Source organism: Moschus berezovskii, chromosome 14 (genome assembly GCF_049115385.1).
Source record: "Moschus berezovskii isolate FMDL1 chromosome 14, NW_MosBer_1.0, whole genome shotgun sequence".
In the NCBI taxonomy this organism is placed as follows: Eukaryota; Metazoa; Chordata; class Mammalia; order Artiodactyla; family Moschidae; genus Moschus; species Moschus berezovskii.
In genome coordinates, this window is record NC_142473.1 from 32,919,688 (window position 1) to 32,937,313 (window position 17,626).

The window sequence follows — 17,626 nt, forward strand, 5'->3', positions numbered from 1 at the left end:
TTATTTGGCTGCATTGGGTATTAGTTGCCCCACAGCATGTGGGATCTTAGTTCCCTGACCAGGGATCAAACCAGTGTCCCTGCATTGCAAGACGAATTCTTAACCACTGGACCACCAGGGAAATTCCTATTTCTTCATTATTTTTCTATGTATCTCCCTCCATCTTGATTGTAAGTCTCCCACTAGGGTAGGAGCTTTGAGTGTTTACCATACAACAGACGCTTTAAAAATACTTGTTAAATAAAGAATGTGTCAGAATTTTTCAGAAAGGTATATAAATACCATTATTTTTTAGAAGTTTTTAAGGCCAGGAAATGAGGATACAGACACAAATATGAATGAAAAGACCTGGCACCTAACCTGTTGTCTCTTGTGATTCAAATTCATAACTCACAAATGTCAACTATCATCCTATGTTCTGCAGTGACTCAGTTTGGTGGATGACATTTAAATATACAGCGAGTTCCCAGAGGTGAGCCTGAAACTACATGTAATTCCCCAGACTCCACCATAAAGCCATCCTTTGTGATCCATTCAGACAGAATAAAGGAATCAACTGAGTATAAATGACATTTTGTATGGGTGACCTGGAATATGCCTTCATTTGTAAAAGCTAAATCTTTTCTAGGCTTTGTACCTTAACTTTTATTAACAATAAGTTATGTGGGATGTCTCTCAAGACACAGCTTGACTCATCAAGACATCACCATGCCATAGTTGACATCTACTAGTCTAATGAATTAACCTGCTGTTTACTGCTTCAGAGTTCCTGTGAAGTACCCACTTCATCTGGGCCTCCAGGACTGCTAATCCCAACATTCAACACATCCATGAGGACAAAGGAAATCCCATCACATAAATGGGGTGAAGGGGCGCAGGAGAAAACTCACAAAAATAACCCAAATAAGACAATCATTCTTATGCCTAACCCATTGCTTTCCTCTCTAGGTCACCAAAATCATTCCCCCTTGTTATTCCATGAACTCTATAAAAAGGAAGAGAGAGAGAAATGATGAAACCAAGATGCAGTAGCCAAGTCAGGAACCAATGTTTCACATCTCCGTGTCCTAGGTGCATCTTGACAATCCAAAAAGTTGAGCAGTACCAACATCTACTTCTTCATCACCTTCATTAGTCATTTTTCCCAACTGGAAGCTGAAATTGCCCAGCCAAGCTAAGAGGCCCAGTTTTTTTTAAAACAAACTCCAAAGTCCAAGCCCTCATAAGACCACCATGTGGCACCTGATGTCTAGGTTCTTGCTGTCCCCACTCTGTCCTGACACCATTGGTCAGGGGCTTCTTCTACACAATGAGGGCTTCTCCTCCTTACCTTGGCAGGCTCTCCTGATGAGAACATCCAGTCTAACCTGCTCATGTGCTTCTCTTCTGTGCTGTGGAAAACACATCCCATCTGAGTCGAATCACCCACGTGAACCATCAGCTCTGGGGATAAAATGATAAGTCAAACTCAAAGTATAATCTCTAGAAGCCAAAGACCTTCTGGAAGAGATCATGTTTAGCCAAAGATCCTCAGCAGTAAAATCCATCTCACCACCACATACTGCACACCTTCCCTCTGTGTGGTCAGAATATTCAGAGGCCTCTCATCAAACCAACACGATACCCCAAGGATAAGAGAATACCCTCTAGCTGCCAACACACATCAAGTCTGAGGGGTCCCACTGACATCAATAAACACTTTCTGGCTTCTCTTTAATTCCTTTCTCCTTCTCCTTTTCTAGAACTTCTCCCACAAGCCCCAACTTCATGTCAAGCCTGTAACAAAGAACGAAAAACCATGAAGCCCTCCACTTTCTGTTCACCCACTTGAGTACCCACATCTGCTTAACATAAACAGGAAGTAGAAATAACTCTCAGTCTTATAAATAACCCACTGGCTCTCCCAGGTGAAAAACTGAATCATGGGTGACTCTCTTCTACTTAATTCTTTTACAAGTTGTCTTAGGACTTGCTTAGGCTAATTCTGGCTAGAATACAGGTCACAGGACTGCTTGCTAATTAGGCCAAACAACAGACAGTTTTCCTTTTGACTTTTCTCTCATTTTAATCCCTGCCCCCACTTCCCCACCTGTTCCTACTTCCACACCTGCTGCCCCTTCCCCTCATTCTTGGCTTTCCAACTCATAGTCTCTTCCTCCTGGTTATTTGTGTAAACAGCAGATCCCATCATATGTTTACTACTTCTGTAATTTTAAGAAGTCCCTGAAAAAGAGAATAATTAGAAAGATGCTTCTGATTTTTCAACAGTGCTCTATATAAATCAACCACAAAATCAGTCAAGAGATGAAAGGCAGGATGGTATTTAAGGAAGACACAAGTCTAGGTCTTATTTGGACAGAGTTCCTTCAAAAGAGCATTGAGCAAAGCTCACAAAGCAACACAGTACATCAGCTAACTTTTTCATCTGAATTGTGTCCCTGGGAGAACACTAACTTCCCACTCAGCAGGAAAGATGTACAATGGGAGGAAAGCAAAAGAAAGTATTATGAACTTGGAACTCTATGGAGGAAATTATTTTGGAAGTAATAAAAATTCACTCCAAAGAGTATCAGTAGTGAAGGCAACGCCCTCTAAATCTATGAGTATATCAAGAATTGAATCCTATATTTTAAATGCAATAATAAGAACTAAATATTCTGAATTCTTTCAACACACCAGACATGTGCTAAACACCTAGGTTATCACCTAGTCATTACAATATTTTGAGATATCCATTGTTATTCTCCCATTTCACAGAGGAAGAAACTGAATGAGTTCAGCGCTTCATGGCCAGTAAAAGGCAGAGCAGAACTCACACCCAGGCCTGAGTGAAAACAAAGCCCATGCGTTCTCACTCCCTTTACTGTTACCACCTCACGTAAGTGGAAAGATGGCTGATTCTAGAGCAAAAGTACAGGAAGTTAACATTATTTTTATTTGTAAGGAATCTGTCCATACAACTGAAATTTGTCTTTCAAATATTAGGAACTTTCTCTAAATTAAAATTTAAAGCCTGTCAGATGTGATTCTAAAACATGGATGTTTAATTATTTCATTATATTCCCTCCTTTCTAGTATCATCAGTTCAGTTCAGTCGCTCAGTTGTGTCTGACTCTTTGTAACCCCACGGACTGCAGCACGCCAGGCTTCCCTGTCCATCACCAACTCCCGGAGCTTGCTCAAACTCAAGTCCATAAAGTCAGTGATGCCATCCAACCATCTCATCCTCTGTCCTGCCAATGGATATCTCAAAATATTGTAATGACTAGGTGATAACCTAGGTGTTTAGCACATGTCTCATCCCCTTCTCCTGCCTTCAATCTTTCCCAGCATCAGGGTCTTTTCCAATGAGTCAGTTCTTCATATCAGGTGGTCAAAGTATTGGAGTTTCAGCTTCAGCATCAGTCCTTCCAATGAATATTCAGGACTAATTTCCTTTAGGACTGACAGATTTGATCTCCTTTCAGTCCAAGGGACTCTCAAGAGTCTTCTCCAACACCACAGTTCAAAAGCATCAATTCTTCAGTGCTCAGCTTTCTTTATAGTCCAACTCTCACCTCCATACATGACTACTGGAAAAACCATAGCTTTGACTAGGTGGACCTTTGTGGGCTTTTTCTAGTATCACAGGGCTTCCCTGATAGATCAGTTGATAAAGAATCTGCCTGCAATGCCAGAGACCCCAGTTCAATTCCTGGGTTGGGAAGATCTGCTAGAGAAAGGATAGGCTACCCACTCTAGTATTCTTGGGCTTCCCTTGTGGCTCAGGTGGTAAAGAATCCGCCTGCAATGTGGGAGAGCTGAGTTTGATCCCTGGGTTGGGAAGATCCCCTGGAGAAGGGAAAGGCTACCCACTCCAGTATTCTGGCCTGGACAATTCCAAGGACCGTATAGTCCATGGGGTCTCAAAGAGTCGGACACGACTGAGCGACTTTCACTTTCACCTTCACTTTCTAGTATCACAGACCTTCATAAATTGAGAAGAGATTAGAATAGAATAAAAATAACTAGAGTAATGAAGTAATGATGTTAAAGCTGAAACTCCAATACTTTGGCCACCTGATGCGAAGAGCTGACTCATTTGAAAAGGCCCTGATGCTGGGAAAGATTGAAGGAGGGAAGAGAAGGGGACGACAGAGGATTAGATGACTGGATGGCATCACCGACTCAATGGATATGAGTTTGAGTAAACTCCGGGAGTTGATGATGGACAGGGAGGCCTGACGTGCTGCAGTCCATGGGGTCACAAAGAGTCGGACACGACTGAATGACTGAACTGAACTGAACTGAATGAAGTTAGGATCCAGAAGTCACCTAAAGCTCACCTACTATGCCACCTACCACATACATGAGTCTCTTCAATAGGAGTATTTTCTCTCCCTGAACAACTCAAAACATTGTTCAGGCAATTCATCTGCTATGAAAACTTTAATTCCATTTTGAATCTTAAAAATACAGGTCACATGATTGAAATAATATGCTCATGCTTGAGTAACAATTACTTTTTGTTCTCTTTATACATCTCTAACTATTATATATCTATACAGTGTAATTATATAATCTGTGAACACACACATTCAGATGCCTTAAAATCCTTTCACAGAATATAAGGAAGCAAATTCTTTAAAAAAAAAAAAAAGAGAGAGACAGAAAAGAAAAAAAAACTGTCTCTAGCTTTTAAAATAAGAACTACGAGTAACAGAGTTGAAGCAGTAGAAAGACAGAAAAATTACAAACTGAAGAGTAAACTTCGTGGAGGAAGCCACACATGAGTTTCCACGCGGGAGGAGATGGCCACCAGGCAATAGCACCCAGAGCTATTCCCACTCTGACTGAAAGGAAAAAGTAAATACAAGTTGTTCCACTGGCTACCGGAAAATATCTGCCTCCCACAAAATTGCTCTAGCCTACTCCCATGGACTCAGCTCTTAAAATTGCCTCCTTTGGATTTGTTCCCTCTGTGTCTCTTCTAAGCAGGAAAAGGCACCATTTTGTAGGACATGTTTGCGCGTTCTCAAGGCCAGTATCAGAAAACAAAGAAGAAAGGGGTAACTCAAAGATAATCCTTGGGAGACACAGGTAGCTGGTTCTTTTCTTCTTCCTGGAGAGCCCTAGCTTTGAAATCAAAAGAAAATAATGCAATTGATAAAAAGTATTAATATGAAGTTAGGAGTGAGGTCAGAAGCCACCTTCCACAATTCCTTCTACCGTGTCATTTTTTTAGAAATCAGATTCAAGTGAGAGATGCTAGCCTAAGGATTTCATTCATTCAACGAATGTTTATTGATTGTGTACTCTGTGCCAGGTGCTGCGCCTGGGGCTGGTCATGGGACCAAGAACACAGATGCAGGTGGCCAGGGGAGACACAGCTGAACAGGTGTGATGAGTGGTTCACCAGAGAGGAGAGCTGGGTGTCCAAAGAGCTCACTGAAAGGACAGACCTAAGCAAGCTGGCATGGGGGCGTCTAGATCCCAGCTCCTGCACTAGACAGCAAGCTCTCCTGAGGACAAAGACAGTGCTTCCATTTCACGCTTTTTTGTTGTTGCTTTCGTCTTTTCACTTTTTTATGTTTGGTTGCACTGGGTCTTCATTGCTGTGTGCAGGCTTACTATGGTTGTGGAGAGCGGGGCCACTCTCTAGTTGCACTGTGCGGGCTTCTCACTGTCGTGGCTTCTCTTGCTGCGGAAAATGGGCTCTAGGCTTCAGCAGTTGTGGCGCAGACTTAGTTGCTCCACAGCATGTAAAATCTTCCTGGACCAGGGGTCAAGCCCGTGTCCCCTGCATTGGCAGGTGGATTCTTATCCACTGTACCACCAGCGAAGTCTCCATTTCACACATTTAAAGAGTATACCTAATTCTGTGATTTTCAAACTTTTTAAAGCAGCAGAATTCTTTCTTCAAACAAAATCTTACCTGGAAGTCCAAGAATATGACAGAAAAAAGGAAAAGGACTCTGTTGTAGTGGAGGTGGAAGCCTGAGGTCCTGGCGTGACGAGGTCCTCTATCCCCGCCTGCCTTGCTCTCACCCTCTGTGTGGCCCCCCAGGTCCCTTGGACCCTGAGTGTTCTACAGAGCATGTTTTTTAAAACCAACAAACTACTGAAGCTATTTATAAATAGGAACATGAGGTCCTAGGAAGTTAGGGAAACCTGCTCATATCCCCCAGAACACTTGACATAGTTGCCTACAAAATATGGAGACAACATCAATCTGCAAAACTTATGGGGAGTATCAGGGTATAGCGAAAAGAACATGAACTATGTTGACAGAGGTTCCAGGGTCCAAGTATTGGATATGCCATTTAATAAATATATGTCTTCAGGCAAGTCACTGAAACTTCTAAGCCTCAGTTAACACGTCTATAAACTGAAAAGGAGAACACAATACTTCCTTCACAGAATTTTCATAAGGATGAAATATGTTTAAATTAATGATAAAATAATGATCATCATTCTTTTTATTTAAAGAGCACCATTGGGACTTCCCTGGAGGTCCAGTGGTTAAGAATCTGCCTGCCAATGCAGGGAGCACAGTTTCAATCCCTGGTCTGGGAACTAAGATCCCACATGCCACGGGGCAACTAAACCCACGCAGCACAACTACTGAGTCCAGGCGCTGGAGCTCATGATCCACAACAAGAGAAGTCATCTCAACGAGAAGCCTGCACACCACAAGCAGAGGGCAGCCCCTGCCGCCAGCAGCAACAAAGACCAGAGCAGCCAAAAGTAATAAGCAGATAATATTTTTTCAATCCTCTATGGGCCACTTTAAAAAACTAGTCGTAAATAGTGAGCACCATTTATTGAGGACTCACTTCGTGGTGAGTACCTCGCCCACCGACGGGGATTTGCTCGACAAAATCAGGTCACGTCCCTCTCGGCACACCACATCTCTTGTCCTTCGCCCTTCTCTGAGTAAGCATTCATGTTACCTTTGGGTTCCTCTGGCAGAACATGCAGGACGACCACTTTTTTGAACACAAGGCTCTCCATTTGGAAGCGGATTTCACAGGTAAAGTTTCCTTGGTCAGTCTCTTTCACATTTTGGAGCAGGAGGGAACCGTCATGGTGTAAGATGTCCCCCACCAAGCGCACGCGATTCTGGAAGCGCCCCACAGGCACGCTGATGTTGGAGTAATAGAAGAGCACGTACTCATCCTGGAGGGCAATGCAACATCAGAGGAAATCTCAAGCCCATGGCACCAGACCCAGAAGTCTGGGTTCAAAAGCCCCCATTCCAAGGAGGCAGCACAGTCATCGTCACCACCAGGATCAAAGAAGTACTTGGTACCCAATTAATAAGAAGAAGAATAAGAAGAGTGTGCCAGACAATACTTTAACTGACACAAGACTCTGTGGCTTCCATTAGACAAAGACAATTGGAGAAACAGGGTGGACACATTTTCATTTCTTACAGTTTAAGGTAAAATGTAACACCTGCTTTGAAAATCACTTTGGGGATTCAAACTCACAACTTTTGGTGTTTGTTTGGCCATGCTGCACGGCATGTGGGATCTTAGTTTTCCAACCAGGGATTGCACCTGGACTCTAGGCAGTGGGAGTACAGAGTTCTAACCACAGGACCTCCAGGGAATTCCACAAGCTCACAACTTTTGAAAAGTACCTCCCTGTGTTCTGCCATGGCCCCTGGATTCGATGGCATCTAAATGCAACCCTACAGACTGGCTGTTGTAAGAATTCCTTCCATGTTAGCTGTCACCCCTTCCCTTTCCACCCTCCTCCAGGCAGCACATCATAAGGCATGAGAAGCAGTCATCAAAGGAAATGGTTTTCAGACTTGGGGGAGGAGCTATAGGGAATTCTTATTTTCACTTAGACCATGGGTTCAGTTCAGTCAGTTCAGTTGCTCAGTCATGTCCGACTCTTTGCAACCCCATGAATCACAGCACGCCAGGCCTCCCTGTCCATCACCAACTCCCAGAGTTCATGCAAACTCATATCCATCGAGTTGGTGATGCCATCCAGCCATCTCATTCTCTGTCGTCCATGTCTCCTCCCACCCCCAATCCCTCCCAGCATCAGACTCTTTTCCAGTGAGTCAACTCGTCGCATGAGGTGGCCAAAGTATTGGAGTTTCAGCTTTAGCATCAGTCCTTCCAATGAACACCCAGGATTGATCTCCTTTAGAATGGACTGGTTGGTATACCCCTCTTATAACAATAAACAATCAGGAGGTTAAGACTTTGCCTTCCAATGCAGAGGGTGAGGAGGTTCAATCTCTGGTCAGGGAACTAAGATCCCACATGTCTTGGGGCCAAAAAACTAAAACATAAAACAGAAGCAATATTGTAACAAATTCAATAAGGACTTTTAAAATGGTCTGCAGCAAAAAATAAAAAAAAATCTTTGAAAAAAGTAAATAGTAACAAAAATTTCAGTGAGAGTAACATTATGGAAATAACACGCTCTGAGCTACTGAAACAATATTTCACTTGAAAACCTTAGGACTTTATTGGTAGTCTTACATCACTTGGAGCATATTTCACAAATGAGCCCGATACACAAATATCTCCACAGAATCTCAGATGAGGCTTCATACACTTTTGCTAATCCAAAGAGCTCCTTCACTCAGCCATGCTGAACCTGCCAATCCTAACAGTTTGAACAGCCGTGAAGGAGAAAGAGATGATTCCCCAGCACTTAAATGGATCAGCAGAATGCGGAAAGCATCTCCACCCTCCTGAAAGATTACTGTGACATCACTCCTGTGCCTGGGCCATAACTCTTTTTGTCTAGACCAATGTGTTTTCATTCTTCTTACCCCTCCCACCCACCTAAGCTACTCCACAAATGGGAGAAACAGGAAAGAAAAGAAACTAAAAGATCTTTATGTGTACGTCTCCCATTAGCTTCTCAATGACATGAAAAGTAAGTATTACCATTATTCTCAGATGGGGAAGTGAAGCTCAGAGAGGTTGAGTAACTTTCCCAGCTGATTGTAATCAGCTGTGTACCGCCAAGAGATTAAACTAGGAGGAGGCTGAGTTCTGGCGAGCTCCAGAACCCAACTCCTGAAACCCTACCTCATGGCACGGGATGACCTGATTCTCCCTCTCCCCACATTCTGACACCACTGGCCAGGGGCTTCTAATACACAGCAGGGTTTCCTCCTTGTTACCTTGACGTGCTCTCCTGATGAGAACATCCAGTCTACCTTGGTCACATGTTTCTCTCCTGTGCTCTTTGAAACACATCCCAGAAGGGCTGAATCACCCACGTGGACTGTTAGCTCCATGGCGGAAATAGTCAAGTCATTCAGGGCCAAGGAATAACCTAGAGAAAGCAAAAGGCAAGAGACACATCATCAGACAAACACACTCAACAACAAAAACTAGTATTAATCTCCAAGTAGATGCAGACTTTCCTGGTGGCTCAGATGGTAAAGAATCTGCCTGCAATGCAGGATACCCGGGTTCAATCTCTGGGTCAAGAAAATCCCCTGGAGAAAGGAATGGTTACCCACTCCAGTATTCTTCTTGCCTGGAGAATTCCAGGGACAGAGGAGGCTGGTGGGCTACAGTCCATGGGGTCACAAAGAGTCTGACACAACTAAGCAACTAACATCTTCCCTCCCCAGATGACCCAATGTGAACAAAGTATTCAGAGGCCTTTAATTCAACCCAACGTGGCATTCCCAAGGGTAAGAAAAATACCCTGTGGTTCCCCCACGTGGCTCAAGTCAAAGGACTTCTACAATCTTCATACTGTCCAATGCTCCTAGCTAGACCCTCCCTCTTTTCTAGTCTTCATCCCTGAAATCTCCTTTCTAAAGAAAGAAGAGAGGGAATTCCTTGGCAATTCAGTAGATAGGAGTCTGTGCTTTCACTGCTGAGGGCACAGGTTCAATCCCTGGTTGGGGAACTAAGATCCTACAAGGCACGTAGCAGGGCCAAAAAAAAAAGCAAAAATAAGAAGAAAGAAGAGAAACCCTGAAGTCTCTCCCTTGAGGTCATGAATTTAGACACCTATAAGCAGATAATGATGTCTGGCTCCTAGTTTCCCACCAGTCCCCTAACTGAAAGGCCAGTTCACAGGTAACTTTGCTTCCCTCAGTTTTTCTCCTTTTTTCGTTCCTCTACAAAAGCTTATCTCTGAATGTGCTGGCTGATTCTGGCTGTAGTGCAGATCCTTGTAATTAGGTCAGTACAGAGCACGACTTCTCCCTTGAATTTCCTTTGTTTGCTTTCTCCCCACCTGCCCCTCCAGTTCTGCCCTCAGCCTGGCTTCCCAGCCTCTAGGGGTTAGTCTGCATCATACCCCTCCAATCTCTGCCCACTGTTCAAGTAATTTCCTTTTCACTTAAAGAGAAAACCATTTCTAAAGAGAAAACCATCACGTGGATTTTTCTGTTATCACAAGACATGCTCTATGCAAAGAGACAACCACAGCAAGACACAATCAGATGCTGGCCAGTTCCCATCAAACAAGAGCCAAGTGAATGGATTTGGGTATAAACAGAAAATGCGCCAGCCTCTCCATCCAAGCTGTTGTCCCAAGAGAAGAGTGTTAACTTCCTGCCCAACAGCAGGCACACACAGTGGGGAAGATGGGAAAGAAAACATGAACTCGCCACCCTCTGGAGGGAATTATTTTGAAAGAAATCAAAAGTACCTCCAAAAATTATTTGGAATTTTCCTATAAGGAAGAACTGAGCAGCTTCAAGTGTGGTTAAAGGGATAAGAAGCTATACAATGTGATATGAAGAGTGCTAACTGCAGAATCAAATGAGCTTGCGAGAAGGTAAGAGCAGCAAGCAAAGCGGAGAGAAGCTTAGGTTTGACCAGCAGCCTTTGTACAGAAATAACTGAAGAAATCAAGACTTTCTACAGAGGAGGAAAACCTCTCCATCAAGGAATACAGTCCCGATCGCCCAGTGTCACCAGGCAACGCCACAGGGGTTAGATTGCTAAGTCTCTGATGGAAGGGCAAAACGCTGCAGGCTGCTTCACCCATCTCTGGAAAGAAAAGAGAGTGAAAGTGAAAGTCACTCACAAACCCATGGACTAAACAGTCCATGAAATTCTCCAGGCCAGAATACTGGAGTGGCTAGCTGTTCCCTTCTCCAGGGGATCTTCCCAACCCAGGGATCAAACCCAGGTCTCCTGCATTGCAGGCAGATTCTTTACCAACTGAGCTATCAGGGAAGCCCCTGAGATTATTATAACCCTGATTCCATGGTGAAAAAACTTCTCTAATATGGACTATTTTCTTGTGCTTGCACGTGTCTAACTGCGTGTGTATGCAAATGCTATGTTGCCTGGAATTAAAGCAAAGACCAGTCCTTTGTGTACTTTGCTGAGTCATTCTTTAGGTCACCATGCAAAGTCCAAAAAGCTCATAAAAAAGAGAAAAATGGAATGGATAAACAACAAGGTCTTACTGTACAGGACAGAGAACAACAGTCAATATCCTGCAATAAACCATAATAGAAAAGAATATGAAAAACTATGTATATATGTATAACTGAATTGTTTTGCTACACAGCAGAAATTAACACAACATTATAAATCAACTATACTTCAATAAAATAAAAAATTTTGGACTTCCCTGGTGGTCCAGTGGCTGAGACTCTTGAGCTCCCAATGAAGGGACCTCAGGTTCAATCCCTCAACAGGGAACTGGATCCCACATGCCACAACTAAAGATCCCAAGTGCTGCAACTCAGGCCCAATGCAGCCAAATAAATAAATAGAATAAATTTTAAAATGAAATTTTAAAAAATTTTTAAAGAAATTTAAAAGTCATGAGAGTAAAGCACCTAATTAATTTATTCTTCTGACAGAGCTATATCCATGGGATAAAGAGAGAGAGAAGGGGCTAAAGGGTGAAAAGACAACAGATGAGCAAGAAGCAGCAGCCTTGAGCACTGCAGGAACAGGAGACTCCAACCCGGTTCACGGAGGCAACCAGAGCAGGCTTTTTAAAAGGAAGTAGAGCTTAAGGGCAATGGCAAGCCACTCCAGTACTCTTGCCTAGAAAATCCCAAGGATGGAGGAGCCTGGTAGGCTGCAGTCCATGGGGTCGCTAAGGGTCAGACACGACTGAGCGACTTCACTTTCACTTTTCACTTTCACACATTGGAGAAGGAAATGGCAACCCGCTCCAGGGTTCTTGCCTGGAGAATCCCAGGGACAGGGGAGCCTGGTAGGCTTCTGTCTATGGGGTCACACAGAGTCGGACACGACTGAAGTGACTTAGCAGCAGCAGCAGCAGCAGAGCTTAAGGGGAAGACTGAAAGCTTAGGCAGGCTTGCTAGGGTGAAGTGGGGAGAGAAGGCACTAGGCAAAAGAAACTATCAAAAATTGGGCAAGAGCTCAGTGCATTTGAGGAACTGCGAGAAGGCTGGCATGGCTAAAGCAGGAAAACAATTACAGGATCTTAGGGAGTCTCTTTGATGATTTCATTTCCTGATCTGCAACAAGCTGTGGTTTTAAAGATAACAGCCAAAAGTGCAGGAATGCCAGTGAGAAACTTTCTTCACATTCTGTAGGAAGGTCGTGGAACACCCAGTCAGAACCAAAAGGCATTCTGTTTCTAATAGAAACAGAGGAATATTCAGCTTTCCAAGAAAGAGTCTGCTACCTGGTTTCTAAAACAACTGTTTCAACAAAACTATCAAGTTCCAGGCTGGGATTTCCGTTTTCAGCAAAGCAAGGGGAAATGAAAATACATAAAATTGGTTTCTGAACACACATAAGACTTGAAACAAATCAAACACCCTCCTTGGTCCCTTGGCTTCTACTTACCCAGTAACACTGGCATCAGGATGACTTTCAGTGGATAAAACATGCTGTTGTCAATTTTTCAATCTTAAAAGAAAAAAAAATCAGAAAGTAGTGTTAGGAGGAGTTCATTCATTTAACCAATCAATAGCGAGTACCTCTGTGAGCCAGTCTTTCTCTGAAGCACCAGGATGCAGCATGGAACAAGGAAGACAAGGTCCTGGGTCACATGCAGTTTGCATGTGGCAGGGAAATGGAGAGAAAAAAGCATAAATGAGTGAATGAGAAACAGCGGATGCTGGTAACTGCTATGATAAAACAAAACACAGCGGTGTTTGGAGAGTCACTTGGGGGCTGCCTCAGGTTCGCTGTAAGGGAAGGTTATAAGAAAGTTGCTTTTCGAGAGAATAAAAGCAAATAATTACAGGATAACCTTGAGATGACAACCCTAAACAATCTACAGTCTAAGAGTTTTATAAAAATGAAAGATTACAGGATACTCAGCCTGAAATGTCTGCCTATATCTCCAACTAAATGAAAACAACTACCTTAAACATACAAAGAACATTCTGAACATGTAAGAAAGGAGATACACAAATAAGGGGGAAATTTTTAAACTCAGTTAAGGCATTCACCAAGTTCTATGACACAAAGAAGCCACCTGAAAGGTCCATGGCAAGATTTTATTTTTTCACTTTTCAGGCAGGATAGCTTGAGTAGACGGAGAATCAGCCTGTACATGGGCAAAAGTACTTTAAAAGCATCTCTATTATCTCTGGCATAAATTTCACTGCATCTACCACTTCCTGGGAATAGATTTGCTGTTCTACAAAGCAAATCTATTCTACAAAGCCCCACAGTTTTCTTGACAAGACAGAAATACCTTAACTCCAAAGACTCACAATTCAACCAGCCTTAGGCTCCGACCTACTCCTGTGGCGGGCCTCAGCCATGATCTCTGAACCCTTAACACCCTGGAGTAATTCCACCTCAGAATTTGCTGAAAGGAAAGGTCTTCTTGGTGTATTAACATCATATTACCCTAACCAGCTCTGCTGGAAGTCCAGCACGTATATGGTGGCCATTTCAACTTATAAAAAAATGATTATCTAAGAGTTTCTTATCCAAATTTTAATCAACAAAATTCTCCATCTGGGACTTCCCTGGTGGCTCAGTGGTAAAGAATCTGCCTGTCCGTGCAGGAGACATGGGTTCAATCCCTGATCTGGGAAGATCCCACGTGCCACAGAGCAACTAAGTCTGGGCACCACAACTCTGTGCTCTAGAGCCTGGGAGCCACAGCTACTGAAGCATGCGTGCCCAGAGCCCGTGCTCCAGAACAGGAGACGCCACCACAATGAGAAGTCAGCACACCACAACTAGAGAAAGCCCACACATGGCAACGAGCACACAACACAGCCATAAATAAACAAAATCACTAAAAAATTCTCCATCTGGAAAATCTGGGTCAAGCTGTTCAAGGCAGCCCTACCCAGGTCTTGCTTATGCAGAAAGTAGGTTGACGTTGATGAACCTCAATTTCCTCACCTGTAACATGGGGAAAACGATGCAAGACTCAGATGTAAGAATGTAGATTTCAGTGCTTTAAAAAATAGAAAACATTACTATATAAGATCCTATTTTTTATAGCCTAAAAATCATATAGGAAATAGAATTATTAGCTTTAGAGGAGATTTTGGACTCTGAGAATCTACCTTTACAAGAATGGCAAATGATGAATCAGAATGAACTGGAAACTTCTTAAGTTTCGGTTCTTGAATCCATTACAACAATGAAGGTAACAATTACACTGACTCAGATCTACCAAAAGTCACATTAAGTTTTCCCAAATATAAGTGTTTCTAATGAAAATACAGATCTCTCTCAAGATAGCCACAGCGTGCTTTATTCCAGCTCTATATAAGACACACCCACCTTATCCCACACATACATCGCTGAGCATGGTAAGGGGCTTCCTTTATAGTATAACTTTAATTCATCGTATCTGGGACAACTAAGATCCCTGTTGTATTCTGGATGGGTTTTTTTCCCCAGGAAGCTGGTTGCACCCCCTTCACTCCCAAGCAAACAGTTGTCCTATATGCCCCAAAGCAGCGCACTATGCACCGAGGAGTAATCATTGATTACAGTGTAGACTTGCCTACACCCTCAAGGGCAGGACCAAAACGCATCTCCTTTAGGACTGTCCCATGACTGCACTACAACACTGGCAAACTGTCCGGCATATACTGGATACGTGCTGATAGCTGCCCATATAACCATCAAATTGAAATCAAGCTTCGACATCCTGCAAATGCACTGTTCTATTCTAAGAGGAAACCAGCAACTCCAAAAAGATTCTGAATCTAGTCACCAAACTCAAGACACACAGAGCCACACCCAAACCTTTTTCAAACAAACTCTAAGAAATGTGCCAACAATCTGATAAGTAGAAGATACCCATTTTCAGTCCTAAGTACTCAAAGGCACCATTAGAAGTCTGTGTGAATGAATAGAGAAGCAATGACTTAATAGGAAAAGCATTAAGTTTTTAAAAAATTCTCTTCCCAGATCAGACATTCTATTAACTAATTCTTTGATATTTGGGAAACCACTCCATCTCCCCGGGCCTCATTCTTAACATTAAAGGATCAGACTTTCCCCCCTAGTTATAGCACCACACTAGAAGTCAGTAGCTGACACTCATTAAACTAGAGAAGAGTATGTGACAGGCACTGTCTGAGTGCTCTGCACATTAACCAGTTTAATTCTCACAACCCTCTATGAGGTTTTACACATAAGGAAACTGAGGCACAAATTGGTGAAGTGACCTGCCTAGCAACACAGAGCAAGCGGCAGAGCCAGGATTCAAACCGAGGTCTTCTGGATCAGAGACTGTGTCCTTACTACTGTGGATGTCTCCTCCATGCGTGTGAGGGTAATCCGTGTTTTAGAGCAAAGCTTCCCTGAACTTCATTTAACAAAACAAGATTAATTTGATCCCCCTGATTGACCGTTCTTCCCACCTCCTGCCTCTAGTTAACTCCTGTTCATCTCTCACATCTCAAATTAAATGTGATTTCCTCAAGGAAACCTCTCTCAAACCACCCTATCCAGGGCACATCCTAGCCACATGTTTTAATAGTACTATTATTTCTTTTAGGGCACTTGTCACAATTTCTAATTACCTATTTGCTTAAGTGCTTGTTTCCTTAAAGGCTTGTGTTCCACCCCCCCACCCCCACCCCCGAGACTATAAGCTTCAGGAGGCCAAGAGCCATGCCTATTGGCCGGTGCCTCTCCAGCACAGCAAAGAGTGAGACCCAGAGTGAAAGTCCAGCGACCACTGGTCAGATGAATCAATAAACACTGAAATGGGCCAAGCACATGACTCGAGTCGAGTTTCAAGTTTCCTAGTTAGTTGGCAGATATTCAAAAATTCCTACCATGTAATATAAATAGATAAATAATAGATAATCTTTTATATATATATATATAGTTCAGAATTTTATTATTCAGATACATAATTCAGAATACATATATGAATCTCAGTCTCTAAAAAACCTAACAAAAGCACTCAGATGAACCTTAAGCACCTTGATGGACTCCATCTGAATCTTTGACTCTGCCAGCCCCCTTCCCAGAAGCTGATGTATCTTCTCACCAGCATGTTCTCGAGGTAATTAATTCTGCAGAGTAAGTTATCTCATGTGTTGGTCAAATGTTTGGAGCTGAGCTCATGGTTCTTTCACAATATAACTCTTGGCAAGTATCTTCTATCACCCCTGGGGAGTTGTAACTATCAGGACCCCCTTTTCTATTATTAAAAGTGCAAGGGAATTGTTGTCTTTGGCACAACAGAAAAAAAAATCTTCAGAAAAGAGGCTCATGCAATGAGATGACCACACAGGATATGGAAATGACCCCCTCAATATTACAATATTACAGGACAAAATAAGGGAGAGGCACTCTCTCTCAGTCAAGTGTTTGCCCCTAGTAAGGACAAGTGACCACTAGCCCACCCACAACCTCACCACCTTCCCTCAATCAGGCAGTCATTACTCCTGCTCTCTCCTTTAGACCAGCTTCCATCTAAACCATCCTACTTTATCTTCCCTGAGATCCAGCCATGCAGATGGTGAGGCAAGCATGAACAACAGCCTAGCCCTCTTGGGAGGTTTAAGTTCCTGACTTCTTAAGGTTAAATATTGGCCTGTGTAGGATTGGGAGAAAAGAAACAGTTCAGGAAGAGTTCTGTCATGAGTCCAAGGAACAGCCAGCCACAGCTCTACTTAAAGCCATAGGCAACTTAAAAGCTAAAGCTTGTCACCATCATCATCATCATTTACTCTTTTATTAAGAGCAAACCTTACCGATTTTTTCTCTGAGGATCTTAACACAGGTTACTCTACACTGAAGAAAGGAAAACTGGACCCACTAGACTACCTTATGGCAGTCCTCCTGCAGAGGCTCACAGTTCTGGGATTGCCTCACAACCCAAAAGGATGGCGTTTAAATGAAAACCTTCAGAACCAGCCTTCTTCCGAGTGAGAAAAGTTCAAGTCACTGCTTAAGAAATACAAAGCAGGCGCTTACCCAAGATGATGAACACCAGGAGAAGCAACTCACTCAGTTCCCCCACCACTGCAGTTCTCAAGTCCGACTGAAGACACTTCTGCCTGCACAGAAGGTCAGGCTCAGATCAAACCATATGCGTGCATCCTGAGGTGGCTGCAGCGACACAAACAGGAACCTCCAAATTAAGGTTCTCGTTTCAGTCAGCTGGCCTATTACTCAATTTTTATTTACACTTTCATTCTAAAACAAGGTAATAAATTCACCTTACTGAGGCAAGCCTCATGTTTCAGACCTCTGAAGGTGTC

General features: G+C 43.1%; 1 protein-coding gene across 2 annotated transcripts in view; it reads right to left on the minus strand.

The window, feature by feature from the left end:
• Window positions 1–17,412, minus strand: part of JAML (junction adhesion molecule like) — a 29,880-nt gene extending 12,468 nt beyond the window's left edge. Inside the window, exons 1-5 of one of the 2 annotated variants that reach the window (XM_055423112.2) lie at window positions 17,340–17,412; window positions 12,768–12,830; window positions 9,140–9,294; window positions 6,933–7,158; window positions 1,331–1,443 (exon numbers count right to left, since the gene is read on the minus strand). In XM_055423112.2, coding sequence (XP_055279087.1) covers window positions 1,331–1,443; window positions 6,933–7,158; window positions 9,140–9,294; window positions 12,768–12,810 — 537 coding nt within the window. In that variant the 5' untranslated portion in view covers window positions 12,811–12,830; window positions 17,340–17,412. Of the gene's footprint in view, window positions 1–1,330; window positions 1,444–6,932; window positions 7,159–9,139; window positions 9,295–12,767; window positions 12,831–17,116; window positions 17,261–17,339 lie in introns of those variants that run through there. The other variant, XM_088842961.1, reaches the window with a different exon arrangement.
• Between the last annotated feature and the right edge of the window lie 214 nt (window positions 17,413–17,626).